The sequence below is a fragment of the Bombina bombina genome, chromosome 2 (genome assembly GCF_027579735.1).
Source record: "Bombina bombina isolate aBomBom1 chromosome 2, aBomBom1.pri, whole genome shotgun sequence".
In the NCBI taxonomy this organism is placed as follows: domain Eukaryota; kingdom Metazoa; phylum Chordata; class Amphibia; order Anura; family Bombinatoridae; genus Bombina; species Bombina bombina.
This window is the reverse complement of record NC_069500.1, coordinates 827,226,043-827,252,522: the sequence shown is the minus strand read 5'-3', so window position 1 is coordinate 827,252,522 and position 26,480 is coordinate 827,226,043. Positions and strand designations below refer to the sequence as shown.

Genomic DNA, 26,480 nt, shown 5'->3' with positions numbered 1-26,480 from the left:
TAAAAAAGGAAGGTTCCTCCGCTGAAGGAGGTTTAGAAACTGAAGTTTCCGACTCCGAAAGTTCACCCTCTGAAGCTACAGAGGTTAACTCATCCTCTGATAGCTGGAACATATTAGCTAAATCCGACAAATATTTAAATTACTCTAGGTCAGGAGAACTGTTTAACCTTTCTCTTAAATTTGCTAGAGTGAAGTACGGCACTCAGGGCCACAGATATGGCCGATTGTTACTGCGCGGTAAAGTCCGCAGGAAAAAAAGTCCCCTCCAGATGGAGAATCAGTTGAGCTGCAGGGAACTGCATGTGGATCAGGTAGTATAGAAAGGGTAGTAATCTCTCAGGACCCAGATTCCTGAAAGGTAGCCGGCTCAGAGGGGCTAATAGCACTATGGGTATTAGCAGGCTTGTCTCTCTTCTTAGACTTTAGAACAGTGTTTAGGTAAATGGAACAAAATCGAGCAGGCGGGCAAACCACGGCCTCCTCACAATATAAACAGGAATTATTCATCAGTACAGAAGGAGCAGAACCTTCTAATATAGTATCAGAGTCCTCCATAGCTAAGATACATTCACAGAAGGACAGAAAAAAAGTAAACACTTATTAAAAAACCGGCACCTTTATAATCCCAATGGCTGGGGCACTCACCAGCTCTTAGACCTAGACAGCTAACAGTGAAAATGCTCTCCTTAGGAGCAATGTTTGCAGCAGGACTGTAGGAAAATTAAAAGACCTAACCCGGTCACGTGGTGCGTAGGACCGTACTTCCCCTGCTATGAAAAAGGCGCTAAGCTATTATGAACTGCGCAACACTCAAAAGCGAAAGTGAAACCAGTTTGTTCCAAGCCAAAAGCACACACAGTCTATGAGCCAAAAACTCACATCAAAGCAGTTATAAATAACTCCTAGCTGTTCAAATAATTTCCCTGAAGGAGACATTAACCCTTGATCCTATTGAGGCATAAAGGAGCCACACTGTGACCCTGTATAGAAAAAGTATATATATAAAAAGGTCTTAACCTACAGGATCCATGCTGTGGAACAGGCACAGCCTCTCAAGTGTGACAGTCTTGCAGCAACGCTTCTGTAATGGACTTGAGTGTGTAACAGCAAGCAGTGAAACTCGTCAACACCGATTGCTCAGGAGCCGTTAGACGACAGTCTGGATGGGTTCGCAGAAAAACTTTCCCTGCATCTCTAGACTCTAACTTTCATCAATACTCTCACTGAAAGGTTGACATGATTACTTAATACTCCAGTCCTATCTTGAAGGGAACATACCCATTACAGGACTATCCAAATCTTCTAACATTTCTCTGCCACCTCCTATAGTCCCGAAAGGCAAAGAACAACTGGGGGATAGGGGAAGTGGGAGGGATATTTAAAAGGACATTAAAACCAATTTTTTTCTTTCATGATTCAGATAGAGAATGCAATTTTAAACATTACAATTAACTCCTATAATCTAATTTGCTTCATTCTTTAGATATCCTTTGAAGAAATAGAAATGCACATTTGTGAGCCAATCACACGAGATATCTATGTGCAGCCACCAATCAGCAGCTACTGAGCCTATCTGGATATGCTTTTCTGCAAAGGATATCAAGAGAATAAGGCAAATTAGATAATGGAAGTAAATTAGAAAAGTTGTTTAAAATTGCATGCTCTTTCTAAATCATGACAGGAAAAAATTGGGTTTCATGTCCTTTTAAGCCTTTGGCTGGGATGTCTTTGCCTCCTCCTGGTGGCCAGGTGTTGTATTTCCCAACAGTAAGGAATGAAGTTGTGGAATCCCCCTGCCTTATGGATAGGCTTACCATATTGCTGCTTTAAGAAGGGACACATGAAAAATACATATGTCAGGGTTCTTATACAAAACATTTCTTTAAACAGCCCTGAAAACAGCCCTGACATGTATTTTTCATGTGTGTCCCTTTTTAAAGCGGCAATATGGTCACCCTACTTATGGAAGGAAATATGTACTGCTGGTCCATAGCTATTGGCTACTTGTTTAAAAAAATAAAATATAAATAAATAGAGCCTATCGATTAATCTTTTTAAGTGGAGATATATTAAAAAGGAGAAATACTAAATGGGCCATTATAGTAGAAACAATAATGTGCTGTAATTTGACCATGTAATTTTAAATTCACCAACCCTACACCCTATGTGCTTAAAGGGACAGTCTACACCAGAATTAATTTTGTTTTAAAAGATAGATAATCCCTTTATTACCCATTCCCTAAATTTGCATAACCAAAACAATTATATTAATACAATTTTTATCTCTTTGATTACCTTGTATCTAAGTCTCTGCAGACTGTCCCCTTATTTCAGTTCTTTTGACAGACTTGCGTTTTAGCCAACCAGTGCTGACTCCTAGGTAACTCCACGTGCGTGAGCACAGTGTTATCTATATGACACACATTACCTAACACCCTCTAGTAGTGAAAAACTGTAAAACTGCATTCAGATAAGAGGCAGCCTTCAAGGTCTAATAAATTAGCATATGACCCTCCTAGGTTTAGCTTTCAACTAAGAATACCAAGTGAACACAGCAATATTGGGGATAAAAGTAAATTGGAAAGTTGTTTAAAATGGCATGCCCTGTCTGAATCATGAAAGTTTATTTTGGACTAGACTGTCCCTTTAACCGGTGTAGTTTAAACAAAAGGGGTTAAAAAGTGTTCTACGGGTCCCAAGCAGGGGTTAAACAGAGGTGCAGTGTCGCTAGCCTTAACATTACACTGCTGCTACAGGTTTTTGCATTTAAAACAGCAATCACATGAATCTTACATCGGTATATCACACACATACACACATCTTAAAATGAGGGGTGTCTTGTTCCTGTAGATGAGATATGGACTTTCAAAGCCTTCTTCACCCAGACTAACAACCTGAAATTCCCTGACTCAGCAGTGTGTTTCTGGTTGTCTGCAACATCTCCAGGTGTTCTACCCCAGGGTCAAGTCCAGCAGGAACGCATGGGAACAGAGTTCCTACACTATTTTTTCAGGAGGAACTAAGTTCCCTCTAGACAGAGAACAGAAATGCTTCAGTAAACACTGCTGCTGGGGGGGGGGGGAGCTGGAGCACAGTCTGGTTAGTGAGATACTCTAGTAATGGGCAGTAACACTTCCTACAATACACTAAATGTAAGACTGTCAGCAGTCCTGCTGTGTGATCACCCCACACTGTGTGTAACACATGGTGCTTACATTTCTGTGTGGCTTGCTCTGGGGTTATTTATCCCCCCCCCCCCCTCAGCAGAAATACAACTATTGCACCTTAAGTGGGTAAGACTCAGAGGAGGAGTCTCAGACCCAAAGGCAACCATTCAGCCCTTAATTGGTTTCTATTTGCTTTTTTTAACCAAGGTGTATACATTTTTATTCATATAAATAGGTCCCTGAATCCAGATCAGAAAAGGAATCCCTACAATGATACCATGTCCTCCACAGCACTCTAGGGGTTAAAGGGCATTTCTTGCACTTAAGACTTCTTATTAAACATTATTTCATTTTACAATTTTACATGTTCTTCTGATAAAACATTCCAGTGCAGTCAATAATGAATAGTGTTAGTAATCTCAGGCATACTTCTATGTGTTGATCATACCTGACACCCAATGGTTCTTCGAGATGATTTTGCCGACATGTGGAATGATTTTCGGCCACGGGGTAGTGTCACACCCTTTCTTGTACTTCTGTCTGTGTCAGGATTATCCAGCAAATCCTTTGTGTCCTCCTGAAAGAGCTCAGAAACCAACTTGCACTGTATAAGATAAGATTAATTTAATAAAGAACATTACTGAGGAACCTATAGGACATGGCTAAAAACCCTAAACACGAAATATACATACCTTGGATGCTCGGAGGATCTTAATTGGCTCCTCATAAATGCTATCCCGATTTTTCTCCAGGAACCCAGAGCAGGAATATTGCACCTAAACACACAGGGCAAAAGTATTTTTAGGCTTTTGATTACTGAAAGTCCAAAAAGCAGGTAGCAAAAGTGACAATAGCAACAGCCAATGCAGAGATGTATTTTGGCCTAAGCCAATTAGGTCTGTGGTTAGGGCAGTACATTTTGATGGGTAGCCCTATGGTGTTCCCTTCTCAATCGCAGTGCAAACGTACCTCAATCCTATAATTTACACCCATGTTGTATTGGGCGGGGAGGGTGAAAATTGCCCCAGTGCCAAGCTTTCTGGACATCAAGCTCTGCATAGCAAGTACCTGACCCCATTAAATTAAATTTTTTGGGCCCCCACTGGCCACCAGTGGCTGCTCTACAGAAATGTAAAAGCAGTTTCTGCTGGTGAGATTGCAGGGGGAACTGTTGCACTATGTGACATATTCTGGTTAAAGGGACACTAAAACCAAATTTTTTCTTTCATGATTCAGATAGAGCATGCAATTTTAAACAACTTTCTAATTTATTCCTATTATAATTTTTTCTTTGTTCTCTTCCTATCTTTATTTAAAAAGCAGGAATGTAAAGTTTAAGAGCCGGCCCATTTCAGGTTGAGAACCTGGGTTTATGCTTGCTTATTGGTTTGCTAAATGTAGCCAAAAATTAGCAAGCACTATCTAGGGTGCTGAAGCTAAAATGGGCTGGCTCCTAAGCTATAAATTCCTGCTTTTTAAATAAAGATAGCAAGAGAACGAAGAAAAAACATAATTTATGTAAGAACTTACCTGATAAATTAATTTCTTTCATATTGGCAAGAGTCCATGTGCTAGTGACGGATGGGATATACAATCCTACAAGGAGGAGCAACGTTTCCCAAACCTCAAAACGCCTATAAATACACCCCTCACCACACCCACAATTCAGTTTAATGAATAGCCAAGTAGTGGGGTGATAAAGGAGTAAAAAGCATCAACAAAGGAATTTGGAAATAATTGTGCTTTATACAAAAAAAATCATAACCACCATAAAAAAGGGTGGACCTCATGGACTCTTGCCAATATGAAAGAAATTAATTTATCAGGTAAGTTCTTACATAAATTATGTTTTCTTTCATGTAATTGGCAAGAGTCCATGAGCTAGTGACGTATGGGATAGCAATTCCCAAGAAGTGGAACTCCACGCAAGAGTAATTAGAGAGGGAGAGATAAAATAAAAAAAAAGACATTTTGCTACAAAAAATGAATCCACAACCCAAATATAAGTTTATTCTCATAAATGAAAGGAAAAAACAATTTATGTAAGAACTTACCTGATAAATTCATTTCTTTCATATTAGCAAGAGTCCATGAGCTAGTGACGTATGGGATATACATTCCTACCAGGAGGGGCAAAGTTTCCCAAACCTCAAAATGCCTATAAATACACCCCTCACCACACCCACAAATCAGTTTAACGTATAGCCAAGAAGTGGGGTGATAAGAAAAAAGTGCGAAAGCATAAAAAATAAGGAATTGGAATAATTGTGCTTATACAAAAAAATCATAACCACCACAAAAGGGTGGGCCTCATGGACTCTTGCTAATATGAAAGAAATGAATTTATCAGGTAAGTTCTTACATAAATTATGTTTTCTTTCATGTAATTAGCAAGAGTCCATGAGCTAGTGACGTATGGGATAATGACTACCCAAGATGTGGATCTTCCACGCAAGAGTCACTAGAGAGGGAGGGATAAAATAAAGACAGCCAATTCCGCTGAAAATAATCCACACCCAAAATAAAGTTTAAATCTTATAATGAAAAAAACTGAAATTATAAGCAGAAGAATCAAACTGAAACAGCTGCCTGAAGAACTTTTCTACCAAAAACTGCTTCAGAAGAAGAAAATACATCAAAATGGTAGAATTTAGTAAAAGTATGCAAAGAAGACCAAGTGGCTGCTTCGCAAATCTGATCAACTGAAGCTTCATTCCTATACGCCCAGGAAGTAGAAACTGACCTAGTAGAATGAGCTGTAATCCTTTGAGGCGGAGTTTTACCCGACTCGACATAGGCATGATGAAACAAAGATTTTAACCAAGATGCCAAAGAAATGGCAGAAGCCTTCTGACCTTTCCTAGAACCGGAAAAGATAACAAATAGACTAGAAGTCTTTCGGAAATCCTTAGTAGCTTCAACATAATATTTCAAAGCTCTAACTACATCCAAAGAATGCAACGAGTTTTCCTTAGAATTCTTAGGATTAGGGCACAATGAAGGAACCACAATTTCTCTACTAATGTTGTTAGAATTCACAACCTTAGGTAAAAATTTAAAAGAAGTTCGCAACACCGCCTTATCCTGATGAAAAAATCAGAAAAGGAGACTCACAAGAAAGAGCAGATAATACAGAAACTCTTCTAGCAGAAGAGATGGCCAAAAGAAACAAAACTTTCCAAGAAAGTAATTTAATGTCCAGCGAATGCATAGGTTCAAACGGAGGAGCTTGAAGAACCCCCAGAACCAAATTCAAACTCCAAGGAGGAGAGATTGACTTAATAACAGGTTTTATACGAGCCAAAGCTTGTACAAAACAATGAATATCAGGAAGACTAGCAATCTTTCTGTGAAAAAGAACAGAAAGAGCAGAGATTTGACCTTTCAAGGAACTTGCAGACAAACCTTATCCAAACCATCCTGAAGAAACTGTAAAATTCTAGGAATTCTAAAAGAATGCCAAGAAATAAGATGAGAAAAACACCAAGAAATGAAAATCTTCCAGACTCGATAATATATCTTCCTAGATACAGTTTTACGAGCCTGTAACATAGTATTAATCACAGAGTCAGAGAAAACCTCTATGATTGAGAATCAAGCGTTCAATCTCCATACCTTCAAATTTAAGGATTTGAGAACCTGATGGAAAAAAAGGACCGTGCGATAGAAGGTCTGGTCTTAACGTTAGAGTCCACGGTTGGCAAGTGGCCATCCGGACAAGATCCGCATACCAAAACCTGTGAGGCCATGCTGGAGCCACCAGCAGAATAAACTAACGTTCCTTTAGAATCTTGGAAAAAGAACTATAGGCGGAAAGATAAGCAGGATGATACTTCCAAGGAAGTGACAATGCATCCACTGTTTCCGCCTGAGGATCCCTGGATCTGGACAGATACCTGGGAAGCTTCTTGTTTAGATGAGAAGCCATCAGATCTATTTCTGGAAGTCCCCATATTTGAACAATCTGAAGAAATACCTCTGGGTGAAGAAACCATTGGCCCGGATGTAGTGTTTGGCGACTGAGATAATCCGCTTCCCAATTGTCTATACCTGGGATATGAACCGCAGAAATTAGACAGGAGCTGGATTCCGCCCATACAAGTATTCGAGAGACTTCTTTCATAGCCAGAGGACTGAGTTCCTCCTTGATGATTGACATATGCCACAGTTGTGACATCGTCCGTCTAGAAACAAATGAACGACTCTCTCTTTAGAAGAGGCCACGACTGAAGAGCTCTGAAAATTGCACGGAGGTCCAAAAATGTTGATTGGTAATCTCACCCCCTGAGATTCCCAAACCCCTTGCGCTGTCAGAAACCCCCATACAGCTCCCAAACCTGTCAGATTTGCATCTGTTGAGATCACAGTCTAGGTTGGAGGAACAAAAAGAAGCCCCCTGAACTAAACGATGGTGATCTGTCCACCACGTCAGAGAGTGTCGAACAATCGGTTTTAAAGATATTAATTGAGATATCTTTGTATAATCCCTGCACCACTGGTTCAGCATACAGCGCTAAAGAGGTCGCATGTGAAAACGAGCAAAGGGAATCGCGTCCAATGCAGCAGTCATAAGACCTAGAATTTCCATGCATAAAGCTACCGAAGGGAATGATTGAGACTGAAGGTTTCGATAAGCTGAAACCAATTTCAGACGCCTCTTGTCCGTCAGAGACAGAATCAAGAACACTGAATCTATCAGGAAACCTAAAAAGGTTACCCTTGTCTGAGGAATCAAACGAACTTTTTGGTAAATTGATCCTCCAACCATGTTCTTGAAGAAACAACACTTATAAAAGACTGGAAAGGTTCTTTCTAGAGAAAAAGAGCAAAGGGAATTGAATCCAATGCTGTGGCCATAAGACCTAAAACTTCTATGCATATAAAGCAACTGAAGGAAATAGAGACTAAAGGTACCGATAGACGGAACCCAATAACATTATCCCTTGTCTGATTGAGACAAGGACAGTGACACAAACAATCTGGAAACCTAAAAAAGGTGACCCTTGAGTGAGAAATCAAGAGCTTTAGAAAAGAAGATCCTCTAACTATGTCCTGAAGAGTAAGTGAATCATATGAGATTCCGCATCCTCAGAAAATAATCTGAATGAAAACAGAAAAATGAAAATATGCATTTATTGCATCTAATGAAAACAAATAATGCTATCAAAGACCATAAAAAGGCAAAATAAATTTCAAAGAAGCCTTAACCTGCCCCTTACCAGCCAAGCTGGAATACGGCACGTACATCGCAAAATTAGGGAGCTGATTTCGAACTCCAATTATAGACATGTTACTTGGGAAAGAACTCAGGAATTCGTTCCTTAATAAGAACAACCAAACTAGCTTAAAGTTTTAGTCTTAGAACTCAACCTTGAAGCCCAGAGTAACAGTTAAGAATTGAATCCAATTATAAAACAAATAATTGATTATCTTAGAACAAAGGAAATATGGATTTTTTTTTTATTTTTTTTTTAAATCACAAAATTCTTCTAGCTAAAAAAGCTAAAGACATAGATTAACCCTCATTTGCGAAAATATTCAATAAAATGAAGACACAAATGAAATTATTAGCATGATAGTCCAGTTTAAAGGACCAGCCAATACAGTGGACTTGCATAATCAATAAATGCAAAACAACAAGACAAATGCAACAGCACCTAGTCTAGTAAATGTTGTCCCTTTAACAATGCTAAAATAAATCATAATCTGATACTTGATCTTAAAGTAAACAGAGAAAATGAAGCAATTGCAATATCTAAATAAATCACAGGACCAAGAAAAGTACCTGAAACTAAATTTTCCATAAATAAGATACAATTATCTAAAGGAAAATAAATACTATTTTGCTATAGAAACAATAGCATAATTAGTAGAATTAGAGATAGCCCCAATAAATTGGAGAACCCTCCAAAATGAGTTTAACTGCTGGCAAAGAATATAGTTTGAAACCTTGAAGAAGGAATAAAAGAAAATTCTCAGCCTATTCCATTCCCTAGTATAGGGAATTGGAAAGAAAACCTCTAAAGAAATAAATAGGCAGAAATAATGTCAGCTAGTCTTAAAGAACTAGTTACCTTAATATCCAAAATAATCAACACCTTTTCAACAAAGAACAAATGTACTTTAATAATTGAAAAATAATAAAAAAGTAGATTTGTTAGTGTCAATATCTGATGAAGAAAATTTCTGAAAAAAACATCATCAGAGAAGGATAAATCAGTATGTTGTTGGTCATTTGAAACTTCAATAATTAAAAAAGAAGTGAAAAAGACCTAAAAATTTTATTAGAAGGCACAAAGTCAGACAAAGCCTTTAACATAGAATCAGAAAAATATTTCTTATAAGACTTCTAAATATTTCTTGTAAGAAAAGAAAATATATAAAGCATAAATACTAATGGATTCCGCATGTAAAAGTATAACATAATATCTTATTACAAACCATAGCTAAAGATAAACATTTATAACATTTAAAATAAATGAACTTAGCTTTGGAAGAACTGAAACTCAGTTAAGCGTTTTTCCAAAAGTAGCTTCTGATTCAGAGTCCATTTGAGACATCTTGCAATATGTAATAGAAAAAACAACATATAAAGCAAAATTGATCAAATTCCTTAAATGACAGTTTCAGGAATGGGAAAAAAATGCCAATGAACAAGCTTCTAGCAACCAGAAGCAATAACTAATGAGACTTAAATATTGTGGAGACAACAATGACGCTCAAATTTTTTAGCGCCAAAAAAGCCGCCCACATTATTTGGCGCCTAAATGCTTTTGGCGCCCAAAATGGCGCCACATCCAATAACGCCGACATTTTTTTGGCGCAAAAACGTCAAAAAAATGATTCAACTTCCGGCGACACGTATGACGCCGGAAATGACAAGAAAATTTTTGCGCCAAGAAAGTCTGCGCCAAGAATGACGCAATAAAAAGAAGCATTTTCATCCCCCGCGAGCCTAACAGCCCACAGGAAAAAAAGTCAAATTTTAAGGTAAGAAAAAATTGAATTATTCATATGCATTATCCCAAATATGAAACTGACTGTCTGAAAATAAGGAACGTTGAACATCCTGAATCAAGGCAAATAAATGTTTAAACACATATATTTAGAACTTTATATAAAAGTGCCCAACCATAGCTTAGAGTGTCACAGAAAATAAGACTTACTTACCCCAGGACACTCATCTACATGTAGTAGAAAGCCAAACCAGTACTGAAACGAGAATCAGTAGAGGTAATGGTATATATAAGAGTATATCGTCGATCTGAAAAGGGAGGTAAGAGATGAATCTCTACGACCGATAACAGAGAACCTATGAAATAGACCCCGTAGAAGGAGATCATTGAATTCAAATAGGCAATACTCTCCTCACATCCCTCTGACATTCACTGCACGCTGAGAGGAAAACCGGGCTCCAACCTGCTGCGGAGTGCATATCAACGTAGAATCTAGCACAAACTTACTTCACCACCTCCACAGGAGGCAAAGTTTGTAAAACTGATTTGTGGGTGTGGTGAGGGGTGTGTATTTATAGGCATTTTGAGGTTTGGGAAACTTTGCCCCTCCTGGTAGGAATGTATATCCCATACGTCACTAGCTCATGGACTCTTGCTAATTACATGAAAGAAACTTAAATCATAAGCAGAAGAATCAAACTGAAACGGCTGCCTGAAGAACTTTTCTACCAAAAACTGCTTCCGAAGAAGCAAATACATCAAAATGGTAGAATTTAGTAATTGTATGCAAAGAAGACCAAGTTGCTGCTTTGCAAATCTGATCAACTGAAGCTTCATTCTTAAAAGCCCATGAAGTGGAAACTGAATGAGCTGTAATTCTCTGAGGCGGGACTTGACCCGACTCCAAATAAGCGTGATGAGTCAAAAGCTTTAACCACGATGCCAAAGAAATGACAGAAGCCTTTTGACCTTTCCTGGAACCAGAAAAGATAAAAATAGACTAGAAGTCTTCCCGAAAACTTTTAGTAGCTTAAACATAATATTTCAGAGCTCTCACCACATCCAGAGAATGTAAGGATCTCTCCAAAGAATTCTTAGGATTAGGACACAAGGAAAGGACAACAATTTCTCTATTAACGTTGTTAGAATTCACAACCTTAGATAAGAATTTAAATGAAGTTCGCAAAACTGCCTTATCCTGATGAAAAATCAGAAAGGAGATTCACAAGAGAGAGCAAATAATTCAGAAACTCTTCTAGCAGAAGAGATGGCCAAAAGAAACAACACTTTCCAAGAAAGTATTTAAATGTCCAAAGAATGCATAGGCTCAAATGGAGGAGCCTGTAAAAGCCTTAAAACCAAATAAAGACTCCAAGAAGGAGAGATTGAATTAATGACAGGCTTGATATGAACCAAAGCCTAAACAAAACAGTGAATATCAGGAAGCTTAGCAATCTTTCTCTGAAATAAAACAGAAAGAGCAGAGATTTGTCCCTTCAAGGAACTTGCAGACAAACCCTTATCCAAACTATCCCGAAAAAACTGTAAAATTCTAGGAATTCTAAAAGACTGCCAAGAGAATTTATGAGAGAAACACCATGAAATATAAGTCTTCGACACTCAATAATAAATCTTTCTAGAAACAGATTTACGAACTTGAAACATAGTGTTAATCACAGAGTCAGAAAAACCTCTATGACTAAGCAGTAAGCGTTCAATTTCCATACCTTCAGATTTATTGAATTAAAATCCTGATGGAAAAAGGGACCTTGAAACAGAAGGTCCGGCCTTAATGGAAGTGGCCAAGATTGGCAACTGGACATCCAAACAAGATCCGCATACCAAAACCTGTGAGGCCATGCTTGAGCCACCAGCAGCATAAACAATTGCTCCATGAGGATTTTGGAGATCACTCTTAGAAGAAAAACTAAAGGTGGGAAAATATAAGCAGGTTGATAACACCAAAGAAATGTCAACGCACCCACTGCTACCGCCTGAGGATCCCTGGACCTGAACAGGTACCTGGGAAGTTTCTTGTTTAGATGAGAAGCCATCAGATCTATTTCTGAAAGACCACACATCTGAACAACCTGAGAAAACACATCTGGATGAAGGGACTACTCCCCCGGACGGCTGAAATAATCTGCTTCCCAATTGTCTATACCTGGGATATAAATCATAGAAATTAGACAGGAGCTGGATTCCGCCCAAGCAAGTATCCAGGATACTTCTTTCATAGTTTAAGGACTGAGAGTCCCATCCTGATGATTGACATATGCCACACTTGTGAAATTGTCTGTCTGAAAACAAATGAACGGTTCTCTTTTCAACAGAGGCCAAATCTGAAGAGCCCTGAAAATCAGTTAAAAAATATTGATAGGTAATCTCGCCTCTTGAGATTTCCAAACCTCCTGCACTGTCAGAGATCTCCAAAACAGCTCCTAAACAAAAGAGGCCCCTAGAACAATACGATGGTGATCTAACCACCAAGTCAGAGATAGTCGAACATTGGGATTTAAGGATATTAATTGTGATATCCTTGAAAAAACCTGCACCATTGGTTCAGCATACAAAGCTGGAGAGGTCTCATATGAAAACAAGCAAAAGGGATCGTGTCCGATGCTACAGTCATGAGACCTAAAACTTCCATGCACATAGCTACTGAAGGGAATGACAGACTGAAGGTTCTGACAGGCTGTAAGTTACTGTAACCAATTTTAAACGTCTCTTGTCTTTTAGAGAGAGAGAGTCATTGACACTGAATCTATCTGGAAACCTAAAAAGGTGACCCTTGTCTGAGGAATCAAAGAACTTTTGAGTAGATTGATCCTCCAACCATGTTTTTGAAGAAACACTAGTTGATTCGTGTTAGATTCTGCAGAATATAAAGACTGAGCTAGTACCAAGATATCGTCCAAATAAGGAAACACCCCGCTCTCCGAATACAGAGAGTAGGGCACCGAGAACCTTTGAAAAGATTCTTAGAGCTGTCGCTAGGCCAAAAGAAAGAGCAACAAATTGGTAAAGCTTGTCTAGAAAAGAGAATCTCAGAAACTGATAATGATCTGGATAAATCTGAATATAAAGATATGCACCCTGTAAGTCCATGGTGGACATAGAATGCCCTTAATGAACAAAAGACAGAATAGTCCTTATAGTTACCATTTTGAAAGTTGGTACTCTTACATAACGATAAAAAAAAAATTCAGATCCAGAACTGGCCTGAATTAATTTTCTTTCTTTGGGAATATGAACAGATTTGAATAAAACCCCAAACCCTGTTCCTGAAACGGAATTGGCATGATTTCCCCTGAAACTCCAGGTCTGAAACACACTTCAGGAAAGCCTGAGCCTTTACTGGATTTGCTGGGATGCATGAGAGAAAATAACTTCTCACAGGAGGTCTTACTCTGAATCCTATTTGGTACCCCTGAAAAATCTTAATCTGCCCCTTACCAGCTGAGCTTTTATGAGGGCTGCACCTACATGCGGACTTAGGGGCTGGCTTTGGTTCCTTAAAAGGCTTGGATTTATTCCAATTTGAAGAAAGTTTCCAATTGGAAACAGATTCCTTGGGGGAAGGAATAGGTTTCTGTTCCTTATTTAGTCGAAAGGAACGAAAACGGTTAGAAGTTTTAGATTTACCCTTAAGACTTAGCCTTAAGCAAAAAAAAAACTCCCTTCCCCTCAGTGACAGTTGAAATAATCAAATCCAACTGAGAACCAAATAATTTATTACCTTGGAAAGAAAGAGATAGCAATCTGGACTTAGAAGTCATGTCAGTATTCCAAGATTTAAAGGGAAATTAAACCCAAATTTTTTCTTTCATGATTCAGATAGAGAATACAATTTTAAACAGCTTTCTAATTTACTTCTATTATCTAATTTGCTTCATTCTCTTGATATTCCTTCCTGAAAAGCATATCTAGATAGGCTCAGTAGCTTCTGATTGGTGGCTGCACATATTTGCTCCATGTGATTGGCTCACCCATGTGCATTGCTATTTATTTAACAAAGGATATCTAAAGAGTGAAGCAAATTAGATAATAGAAGTAAATTGGAATGTTGTTTAAAATGGTATTTTCTCTGGCTCTGGATTATATTGACTATAAATTTATACAAAAATCTATTCACAAAGTGTCAAAGGCTACTCTCTCAGCAACATGGAGAGAGGCTACTCTTAAATTACTTCATAAATTTCATTATACTCCAGAAAAAGGACATAAGCTTCAGAATATGAATTTTTATAAATGCCCTAAATGCTCCTTAGTTGCTGCAAATCTTTTACATATGATATATAATTGCCCTTTGATTTGGCAATTCTGGCGCAAATTAGAATTCTGGATTAATACTACTCTTAAGATTTCCCCTCTGGAGTTGTCAGTAAGCTTAATTATTTTTTGCTTTGATAATCAGATAGAACAACTATTAAATGAAAAGATAATAAGTGTCTCTATTTTGGCAGCTAGGTACTTAATATTTAAAAAATGGAAGACAAGAGAAATTCCTAGTGTGGTGGAAATAAAAAAAATTCTTAAAAAACAATGCATGATAGAACAACGCGATACGGATATTAATAACGACTCTGATATTAGAAATTTCTTTGGCAAATGGGCACCATTTATTAAATCTGTTCCGGTCACAGAGAGAGATTATATTATATTTCCTTTTCAGAATACAGAGCTGGTATTATTGGGGTTGTGGTAACTGGACATGATGCTGGGGAGCTAGGGGGGGGGGGGTGAGCAGGGAATCTTCCCCTTTCCTCTTTTCTTTTCTTTTTTTTTTTTTTTTGTGTTCTGCCTTGTTTTGTTTCTTGTTTTGTTTAGTATTGTTTAGGGAAGTATAGAAAATATAATTCAACAGGGAAATATTAGAGATGAAGGAATGTTAGACTCAAAATTCTGTTGATAAGAATATTATTATGTGGATCCTTCATGGATGTTTTGGTTTTTCTTTTTACTGCCAAAGTATCTTTTTTCGTTTTTTGGAAAATGCATAAAAATGTATAACTGTGTTGAATTATAATAAAAATGATTTAAAAAAAAAAAATTAAAAAACAAAATTAAAAAAAAAACAGAATTTATGTTTACCTGATAAATTACTTTCTCCAACGGTGTGTCCGGTCCACGGCGTCATCCTTACTTGTGGGATATTCTCTTCCCCAACAGGAAATGGCAAAGAGCCCAGCAAAGCTGGTCACATGATCCCTCCTAGGCTCCGCCTACCCCAGTCATTCGACCGACGTAAAGGAGGAATATTTGCATAGGAGAAACCATATGATACCGTGGTGACTGTAGTTAAAGAAAATAAATTATCAGACCTGATTAAAAACCCCGGGCGGGCCGTGGACCGCACACACCGTTGGAGAAAGTAATTTATCAGGTAAACATAAATTCTGTTTTCTCCAACATAGGTGTGTCCGGTCCACGGCGTCATCCTTACTTGTGGGAACCAATACCAAAGCTTTAGGACACGGATGAAGGGAGGGAGCAAATCAGGTCACCTAAATGGAAGGCACCACGGTTTGCAAAACCTTTCTCCCAAAAATAGCCTCAGAAGAAGCAAAAGTATCAAACTTGTAAAATTTGGTAAAAGTGTGCAGTGAAGACCAAGTCGCTGCCCTACATATCTGATCAACAGAAGCCTCGTTCTTGAAGGCCCATGTGGAAGCCACAGCCCTAGTGGAATGAGCTGTGATTCTTTCAGGAGGCTGCCGTCCGGCAGTCTCATAAGCCAATCTGATGATGCTTTTAATCCAAAAAGAGAGAGAGGTAGAAGTTGCTTTTTGACCTCTCCTTTTACCAGAATAAACAACAAACAAGGAAGATGTTTGTCTAAAATCCTTTGTAGCATCTAAATAGAATTTTAGAGCGCGAACAACATCCAAATTGTGCAACAAACGTTCCTTCTTTGAAACTGGATTCGGACACAAAGAAGGCACGACTATCTCCTGGTTAATGTTTTTGTTAGAAACAACTTTCGGAAGAAAACCAGGTTTAGTACGTAAAACCACCTTATCTGCATGGAAAACCAGATAAGGAACACTGCAGAACAGATAATTCTGAAACTCTTCTAGCAGAAGAAATTGCAACCAAAAACAAAACTTTCCAAGATAATAACTTAATATCAACGGAATGCAAGGGTTCAAACGGAACCCCCTGAAGAACTGAAAGAACTAAGTTGAGACTCCAAGGAGGAGTCAAAGGTTTGTAAACAGGCTTGATTCTAACCAGAGCCTGAACAAAGGCTTGAACATCTGGCACAGCTGCCAGCTTTTTGTGAAGTAACACAGACAAGGCAGAAATCTGTCCCTTCAAGGAACTTGCCGATAATCCTTTCTCCAATCCTTCTTGAAGAAAGGATAGAATCTTAGGAATCTTTACCTTGTTCCAAGGGAATCCTTTAGATTCACACCAACAGATATATTTTTTCCATATTTTGTGGTAAATTTTTCTAGTTACAGGCTTTCTGGCCTGAACAAGAGTATCAATAACAGAATCTGAGAACCCTCGTTTTGATAAGATCAAGCGTTCAATCTCCAAGCAGTCAGCTGGAGTGAGACCAGATTCGGATGTTCGAACGGACCTTGAACAAGAAGGTCTCGTCTCAAAGGTAGCTTCCATGGTGGAGCCGATGACATATTCACCAGATCTGCATACCAAGTCCTGCGTGGCCACGCAGGAGCTATCAAGATCACCGACGCCCTCTCCTGATTGATCCTGGCTACCAGCCTGGGGATGAGAGGAAACGGCGGGAATACATAAGCTAGTTTGAAGGTCCAAGGTGCTACTAGTGCATCTACTAGAGTCGCCTTGGGATCCCTGGATCTGGACCCGTAGCAAGGAACCTTGAAGTTCTGACGAGAGGCCATCAGATCCATGTCTGGAATGCCCCACAATTGAGTAATTTGGGCAAAGATATCCGGATGGAGTTCCCACTCCCCCGGATGTAATGTCTGACGACTCAGAAAATCCGCTTCCCAATTTTCCACTCCTGGAATGTGGATTGCAGACAGGTGGCAGGAGTGAGTCTCCGCCCATTGAATGATTTTGGTCACTTCTTCCATCGCCAGGGAACTCCTTGTTCCCCCCTGATGGTTGATGTACGCAACAGTCGTCATGTTGTCTGATTGAAACCGTATGAACTTGGCCTTTGCTAGCTGAGGCCAAGCTTTGAGAGCATTGAATATCGCTCTCAGTTCCAGAATATTTATCGGTAGAAGAGATTCTTCCCGAGACCAAAGACCCTGAGCTTTCAGGGGTCCCCAGACCGCGCCCCAGCCCATCAGACTGGCGTCGGTCGTGACAATGACCCACTCTGGTCTGCGGAAGGTCATCCCTTGTGACAGGTTGTCCAGGGACAGCCACCAACGGAGTGAGTCTCTGGTCCTCTGATTTACTTGAATCGTCGGAGACAAGTCTGTATAGTCCCCATTCCACTGACTGAGCATGCACAGTTGTAATGGTCTTAGATGAATGCGCGCAAAAGGAACTATGTCCATTGCCGCTACCATCAAACCTATTACTTCCATGCATTGCGCTATGGAAGGAAGAGGAACGGAATGAAGTGTTTGACAAGAGTTTAGAAGTTTTGTTTTTCTGGCCTCTGTCAGAAAAATCCTCATTTCTAAGGAGTCTATTATTGTTCCCAAGAAGGGAACCCTTGTTGACGGAGATAGAGAACTCTTTTCTACGTTCACTTTCCATCCGTGAGATCTGAGAAAGGCCAGGACTATGTCCGTGTGAGCCTTTGCTTGAGGAAGGGACGACGCTTGAATCAGAATGTCGTCCAAGTAAGGTACTACTGCAATGCCCCTTGGTCTTAGTACCGCTATAAGGGACCCTAGTACCTTTGTGAAAATCCTTGGAGCAGTGGCTAATCCGAAAGGAAGTGCCACGAACTGGTAATGCTTGTCCAGGAATGCGAATCTTAGGAACCGATGATGTTCCTTGTGGATAGGAATATGTAGATACGCATCCTTTAAATCCACCGTGGTCATGAATTGACCTTCCTGGATGGAAGGAAGAATTGTTCGAATAGTTTCCATTTTGAACGATGGAACCTTGAGAAACTTGTTTAGGATCTTGAGATCCAAGATTGGTCTGAACGTTCCCTCTTTTTTGGGAACTACGAACAGATTGGAGTAGAACCCCATCCCTTGTTCTCCTAATGGAACAGGATGAATCACTCCCATTTTTAACAGGTCTTCTACACAATGTAAGAATGCCTGTCTCTTTATGTGGTCTGAAGACAATTGAGACCTGTGGAACCTCCCCCTTGGGGGAGGCCCCTTGAATTCCAGAAGATAACCTTGGGAGACTATTTCTAGTGCCCAAGGATCCAGAACATCTCTTGCCCAAGCCTGAGCGAAGAGAGAGAGTCTGCCCCCCACCAGATCCGGTCCCGGATCGGGGGCCAACATTTCATGCTGTCTTGGTAGCAGTGGCAGGCTTCTTGGCCTGCTTTCCCTTGTTCCAGCCTTGCATTGGTCTCCAGGCTGGTTTGGCTTGAGAAGTATTACCCTCTTGCTTAGAGGACGTAGCACTTGGGGCTGGTCCGTTTCTATGAAAGGGACGAAAATTAGGTTTATTTTTGGCCTTGAAAGACCTATCCTGAGGAAGGGCGTGGCCCTTACCCCCAGTGATATCAGAGATAATCTCTTTCAAGTCAGGGCCAAACAGCGTTTTCCCCTTGAAAGGAATGTTAAGCAATTTGTTCTTGGAAGACGCATCCGCTGACCAAGATTTCAACCAAAGCGCTCTGCGCGCCACAATAGCAAACCCAGAATTTTTCGCCGCTAACCTAGCCAATTGCAAAGTGGCGTCTAGGGCGAAAGAATTAGCCAATTTGAGAGCACGGATTCTGTCCATAATCTCCTCATAAGGAGGAGAATCACTATCGATCGCCTTTTCTAGCTCATCGAACCAGAAACACGCGGCTGTAGTGACAGGGACAATGCATGAAATTGGTTGTAGAAGGTAACCTTGCTGAACAAACATTTTTTTAAGCAAACCTTCTAATTTTTTATCCATAGGATCTTTGAAAGCACAACTATCTTCTATGGGTATAGTGGTGCGTTTGTTTAAAGTAGAAACCGCCCCCTCGACCTTGGGGACTGTCTGCCATAAGTCCTTTCTGGGGTCGACCATGGGAAACAATTTTTTAAATATGGGGGGAGGGACGAAAGGTATACCGGGCCTTTCCCATTCTTTATTTACAATGTCCGCCACCCGCTTGGGTATAGGAAAAGCTTCTGGGGGCCCCGGGACCTCTAGGAACTTGTCCATTTTACATAGTTTCTCTGGGATGATCAAATTCTCACAATCATCCAGAGTGGATAACACCTCCTTAAGCAGAGCGCGGAGATGTTCCAACTTAAATTTAAATGTAATCACATCGGGTTCAGCTTGTTGAGAAATTTTCCCTGAATCTGAAATTTCTCCCTCAGACAAAACCTCCCTGGCCCCCTCAGACTGGTGTAGGGGCATATCAGAACCATTATCCTCAGCGTCCTCATGCTCTTCAGTATCTAAAACAGAGCAGTCGCGCTTACGCTGATAAGTGGGCATTTTGGCTAAAATGTTTTTGATAGAATTATCCATTACAGCCGTTAATTGTTGCATAGTAAGGAGTATTGGCGCGCTAGATGTACTAGGGGCCTCCTGAGAGGGCAAGACTGGTGTAGACGAAGGAGGGAATGATGCAGTACCATGCTTACTCCCCTCACTTGAGGAATCATCTTGGGCATCATTTTCAGTGTCACATAAATCACATCTATTTAAATGAGAAGGAACCTTGGCTTCCCCACATTCAGAACACAGTCTATCTGGTAGTTCAGACATGTTAAACAGGCATAAACTTGATAACAAAGTACAAAAAACGTTTTAAAATAAAACCGTTACTGTCACTTTAAATTTTAAACTGAACACACTTTATTACTGCACTTGCGAAAAAGTATGAAGGAATTGTTCAAAATTCACCAAAATTTCACCACAGTGTCTTAAAGCCTTAAAAGTATTGCACACCAAATTTGGAAGCTTTAACCCTTAAAATAACGGAACCGGAGCCGTTTTTATCTTTAACCCCTTTACAGTCCCTGGTATCTGCTTTGCTGAGAACCAACCAAGCCCAAAGGGGAATACGATACCAAATGACGCCTTCAGAAAGTCTTTTTTATGTATCAGAGCTCCTCACACATGCGACTGCATGTCATGCTTCTCAAAAACAAGTGCGCAATACCGGCGCGAAAATGAGGCTCTGCCTATGATTAGGGAAAGCCCCTAGAGAATAAGGTGTCTAAAACAGTGCCTGCCGATATTATTTTACAAAAATACCCATATTAAATGATTCCTCAAGGCTAAATATGTTATATATGAATCGATTTAGCCCAGAAAATGTCTACAGTCTTAACAAGCCCTTGTGAAGCCCTTATTTACTCTGTAATAAAAATGGCTTACCGGATCCCATAGGGAAAATGACAGCTTCCAGCATTACATCGTCTTGTTAGAATGCGTCATACCTCAAGCAGCAAAAGTCTGCTCACTGTTCCCCCAACTGAAGTTAATTCCTCTCAACAGTCCTGTGTGGAACAGCCATCGATTTTAGTAACGGTTGCTAAAATCATTTTCCTCTTACAAACAGAAATCTTCATCTCTTTTCTGTTTCAGAGTAAATAGTACATACCAGCACTATTTTAAAATAACAAACTCTTGATTGAATAATAAAAACTACAGTTAAACACTAAAAAACTCTAAGCCATCTCCGTGGAGATGTTGCCTGTACAACGGCAAAGAGAATGACTGGGGTAGGCGGAGCCTAGGAGGGATCATGTGACCAGCTTTGCTGGGCTCTTTGCCATTTCCTGTTGGGGAAGAGAATATCCCACAAGTAAGGATGACGCCGTGGACCGGACACACCTATGTTGGAGAAAATGGTATTTTCTGTCTGAATCATGAAATATTTTTTGGGGGTTAATGTCCCTTTAAGCCACAAAGCTCTTCTAGCTAAAATAGCTAAATACATAGATTTAACATCAATTTTGATGAAAAAAAAATGGCATCACAAATAAAATGATTAGCATGTTGAAGCAAGCGAACAATGCTAGACAAATCATAATCCAATTCTTGTTACGCTAAATTTTTCAACCAAAAAGTTGCAGGCCTGAGAAGATGACCCGAATATAAATAGGCTTTCTTTAGATAAGATTCAAGTTTCCTATCTAAAGCATCTTTAAAAAAGAAGTACTATCTTCCATAGGGGATCTTTGGGGATCTTTTTCCAAAACTCCAATGTAACTGCTGGCAAAGGAAACCATTTTTTAAAACCTTTAAAGAAGGAATAAAAGTACCAGGCCTATTCCATTCCTTAGAAATCATATCAGAAATAGCATCAGGAACTGGAAAACCTCTGGAGTAACCACAGGAGGTTTATAAACAGAATTTAAACGTTTACTAGTTTTAATATCAAGAGGACTAGTTTCCTCAATATCCAATATAATCAACACTTCTTTTAACAAAGAACAAATATACTCCATTTAAAATAAATAAGTAGATTTGTCAGTGTCAATATCTGAGGCGAGGAAGAATCTTCTGAATCAGATAGATCCTCATCAGAGGAGGATAATTCAGTATGTTGTCGGTCATTTTAAATTTCATCAACTTAATGAGAAGTTTTAAAAGACCTTTACGTTTATTAGAAGGCGGGATGGCAGACAAAGCCTTCTGAATAGAATCAGCAATACATTCTTTTAAATTCACAGGTATATCTTGTACATTAGATGTTGAAAGAACAGCAACAGACAATGTACTATTACTGATGGACACATTCTCTGCATGTAAAAGTTTATCATGACAATTTATTACAAACCACAGCTGGATATATAATCTCCACAAGATTACAACAAATGTACTTATCTTTGGCAGAACTTTTATCAGTCAGCAGGGTTCCAACAGTGATTTCTGAGACAGGATCAGATTGATACATCTTGCAAATGTAAGAGAAAAAACAACATATAAAGCAAAATGATCAATTTCCTTATATGGCAGTTTCAGGAATGTGAAAAAAATGCAAACAGCATATCCCTCTGATAGAGAAAAAAAGGCAAGAGGCATATAGGAATGGGGTTTAAAATAATGGAAATATTTAGTGCCAAGTATGACGCACAGAGACATTTTTTGGGGCGCTAACATCAGGAAATGACACACTCACATCATTGAAGACACAACCTTGTGAAAGGACTCGGCATCAACAAAGAAATGACAAATTTGCATCATCGAACGTAACTTTGTGCCAAAAAAATATTGCACCAAAAATGACGCAACATACTTTGGCATTCCGCGCCCTCGCGGGCTTAGGCTTAAGTAATGAAAACATACTTACCAAAAGACACCTATCCACATATAGCAGATAACCAAACCAGTACTGAAACAGTTATCAGTAGAGGTAATGGAATATGAGTGTATATCGTCGATCTGAAAAGGGAGGTAGGAAATTAATCTCTACGACCGATAACAGAGAACCTATGAAAGAGATCTCCCGTGAGGAAAACCATTGCATTCAATAGGTGATACTCCATTCACTGTACTCAGAGGAATCGGGCTTCAAAATGCTGAGAAGCGCATATCAACGTAGAAATCTTAGCACAAACTTACTTCACCACCTCCATAGGAGGCAAAGTTTGTAAAACTGAATTGTGGGTGTGGTGAGGGGTGTATATATAGGCATTTTGAGGTTTGGGAAACTTTGCCCCTCCTGGTAGGATTGTATATCCCATACATCACTAGCTCATGGACTCTTGCCAATTACATGAAAGAAATTGATAGGAGTAAATTAGAAAGTTGCTTAAAATTGCATGCTCAATCTGAATTATTAAAGAAATAATTGGGGTCTAGTATCCCTTTAAATTTATAAAGGTTCTAAATATTTCCTAAGGATTAAAACCAAGGCTTATTAACCATATATACATGTCCCCATGTCATGGGTGTATTATTACTAAGGATTTTGTGGCATAGACTATTCTTATCGCTCTATCCCTACTTGAGCATCATATTTACCTCATCTGCAAAGTGGCGTACAGTGAACGCAAGCCGAGAGAGGGGAGGCTTGAGGAAATGAGGAGTCTGCGAGTGTCTATCATAGAGCTTTAAAGCCCAAGATCTATCACTGCCATTCGGCATCTGTCAAAAAAAAAAAAAAAATCACATAATTGCATTTTTTATGTCCAGAAAATTATGATATTCATATTTTACAGAGGATATTAATATTTTATCGTTGAAAATAAAATCTATTAAAAAGTAGAAAGTTATTTAAAAAAAAAAAATCAAATTAACCCACATTGTAAGAACTGTTAAAATTCTGTTTTTGAAGATGAGATAAATTGAGGCCACTTTATACTTATAGAAATATCTTGCAGTGTTCTTGATATTAGATGAAAATCTCACCAAAAAGTGAAAACAATGTTTAATTTGAAAAACATTATTGATCAAACATGCCCAGTATACCCATTATGCCTTTAAACAAATGACATTTATATTGCTTAAACTTTTTTTTCTTTCTGTTCTTGTTTTTCTAACAAATCTGGAAAAAAACAACCTCTGAAAGATTGGAATCAGCCCCTTTATGTTTCATATGGGAGATGGGGCATTGAAAAATCACTCTTTATCCCTTATCAAAAGCTCCCCAAGTCTAGTCCTATCAAAGTTTAAAGAAATCACCTGCAAATTACAGTGCAATATACCCCTCATTTGTAAAGGTAAATTCCCTTCCTTCAAACAAGATGCCACGCACACCACTAGTGCACAAGGACAAGGACAAGGACAAATTGATGGGTCTCAGTTCAATCACTAGTGGCATCTGTATTTATACAGGAAGGCTGCGCAAGTGCATTTCCTCTGGTGTGGACTAAATAATGGGGAAGGATGATTCACAGTCACAAAGCAGCTTGGCTTGCTCCTAAGTGGCTGTCGGCTAAGTTTCTGCTGATTACAAATAGCCATAAAGTGAGCTGTTGAAATGTGAGGGTTGCCATAACCAGTCATCTTTCCCTCTAGGCCCAACTTTGAGTTTTTCCTCACACTAAAATAAAAGTGCAGACTAGTAGTACAGATGTATGGTCAGGTGGCACCAATAAAAAAGCAGCCATGAGGTTTACAGGGGATATATACACATTTACACTGGATAATTTTGAAACTTCCCAACTTTGCTATGAGGGGATAAGGTAGAAAAGAAAGTGTAAAGCGGTGGCGGCTCTATGGGGGTTCCATGCACCTCCAAACACACGGGTAGCACCCCCTGTTGAGCTGCAAAGGGCAGTGCACGCTTTTCCAAGCAGCTCCACATAATGTGTGATGTGTCTCAACTTTTTCACCACCTTTGTTAGCCTCCAAATTGGAATTCGAATTGATATATTTGTATCTATTTACTAAATGTTTATGATTATGTGATCATAAAAAATAATAATAAAAAATAAAAGCATTCAGGAACTGCAAGATGCTATTGAATGTTTCCAGCACCAATGCCACAAGAATACAGACTGCTATTGAGATTTATGCTTACTTAAAAAATTAATTTCTTTCATGTGGTGAAGGAAGTAGAAGTTACCCTCCTGACCACTAGGAGGCAGCAAAAACACCCCAAAATACCAGAGTTTTACCTCTTACCTTCCACTAACTAGGGATGGGTGAAAGTTTCACAACATTCAAAAAATGAAACTAATTTTAACACATTCGTTCATTTCGAATTATGCAATATTCGAATTTATATATTTGTAATAGTATTTTTAATGCTTTCTTTAAATGTAATATTTGAATTATGCAACATTCGGAAATAGAAACTCATAAAAACAAATTCATTCAGGAACTGCAAGATGCTATTGAATGTTTCCAGTACCAATGCCACAAGAATACAGGCTGTTCTGAAGACAAAAATGGGTCCTACCTAAAACTATATAAGTGCAACTAATAAATATGGTGGTTAACGATATCCTTAAAACCCCATTAATTTCTCTAGCAATTTTCCACTCACAGTCTGGGGTAAACAATGTACAAAAGTGGTAGCTGAGTACTGCATCTGTTTCAATGGGGTTTTTTTTTGCTATAAAAATGTGTCACTTTACTAGAAAAAAATGTTATGCTTACCTGATAAATTTATTTCTTTTTGGATACGATGAGTCCACAGATTTCATCCTTACTTGTGGGATATCACCTCCTGGTCAGCAGGAGGAGGCAAAGAGCACCACAGCAGAGCTGTATATGTAGCTCCTCCCTTCCCTCCCACTCCAGTCATTCGACCGAAGTTAGGAAGAGAAAGGAAAAGCCAAGGTGCAGAGGTGACTGAAGTTTAACAAAAATAAAGACCTGTCTCATAAAACAGGGTGGGCCATGGAAATCCATGGACTCATCGTATCCAAAAATAAATAAATTTATCAGGTAAGCATAAATTTTCTTTTCTTTTTTAAGATACGATGAGTCCACTGATTTCATCCTTACTTGTGGGATACAATACCAAAGCTATAGTACACGGATGAAAATGGAGGGACAAGACAGGGAACCTAAACGGAAGGCACCACTGCTTGAAGAACTTTCCTCCCAAAAGCAGCCTCAGCAGAGGCAAAAGTATAAAATTTGGAAAATTTGGAAAAAGTATGAAGAGACGACCAAGTTGCAGCTTTGCAAATCTGTTCAACAGAAGCATCATCTTTGAATGCCCATGAGAAAGCAACAGCCATAGTGGAATGAGCCGTAATCTTTTCAAGAGGCAGCAATCCAGCAGTCTCATATGCAAAGTGGATGATACTCTTCAGCCAAAAGGAAAGAGAGGTAAGCCTTGGCCTTCTGACCCCTACGTTTCCCGTAAAAAAGACAAAGAAAACGATTGTCGAAAGTCCTTAGTCGCTTGTAAGTAGAACTGAAAAGCACAGATTACATCTAAATCAAGTAACAGACGTTCCTTCTTAGAAGAAGGATTAGGTCACCAGGAAGGAACAACAATCTCCTGAATAATATTCTCGTTTAAAACATTAGAAAGAAAACCAGAATTTGTATGTAACACCACCTTCTCCGAATGGAAAGAAGATAAGGAGAATCATATTGAAATACCGAAAGCACAGATACGCTTTGAGTAGAGGAATTAGCAACCCAAAATAAAACTTTCCAAGATAAAAACATAATATCCATGGAATGTATAGGATCAAACGGAACCCCTGGAAGAACTCTAAGAACTAAATTTAAACTCCAAGGAGGAGCAATTGGTTGAAACACAGTCCTGACTCTAATCTAAAATACTGTACATCAGGGACATCTGCCAGATGCTGATGTAACAAAGTAAATAGCACAAAGAGAAATAGATATCTCTCTA

The 26,480-nt window shown here is 39.0% G+C and overlaps 1 protein-coding gene across 1 annotated transcript in view; it reads right to left on the bottom strand.

Moving 5' to 3' along the window:
• LOC128647322 (unconventional myosin-Vb-like) overlaps positions 1-26,480 on the bottom strand; it is a 338,426-nt gene that overhangs the window by 207,741 nt on the left and 104,205 nt on the right. Inside the window, exons 13-15 of the mRNA XM_053700105.1 lie at positions 23,180-23,302; positions 3,860-3,943; positions 3,616-3,771 (exon numbers count right to left, since the gene is read on the bottom strand). Of these exons, the coding sequence (XP_053556080.1) occupies positions 3,616-3,771; positions 3,860-3,943; positions 23,180-23,302 (363 nt within the window). The remainder of the gene's footprint in view (positions 1-3,615; positions 3,772-3,859; positions 3,944-23,179; positions 23,303-26,480) is intronic.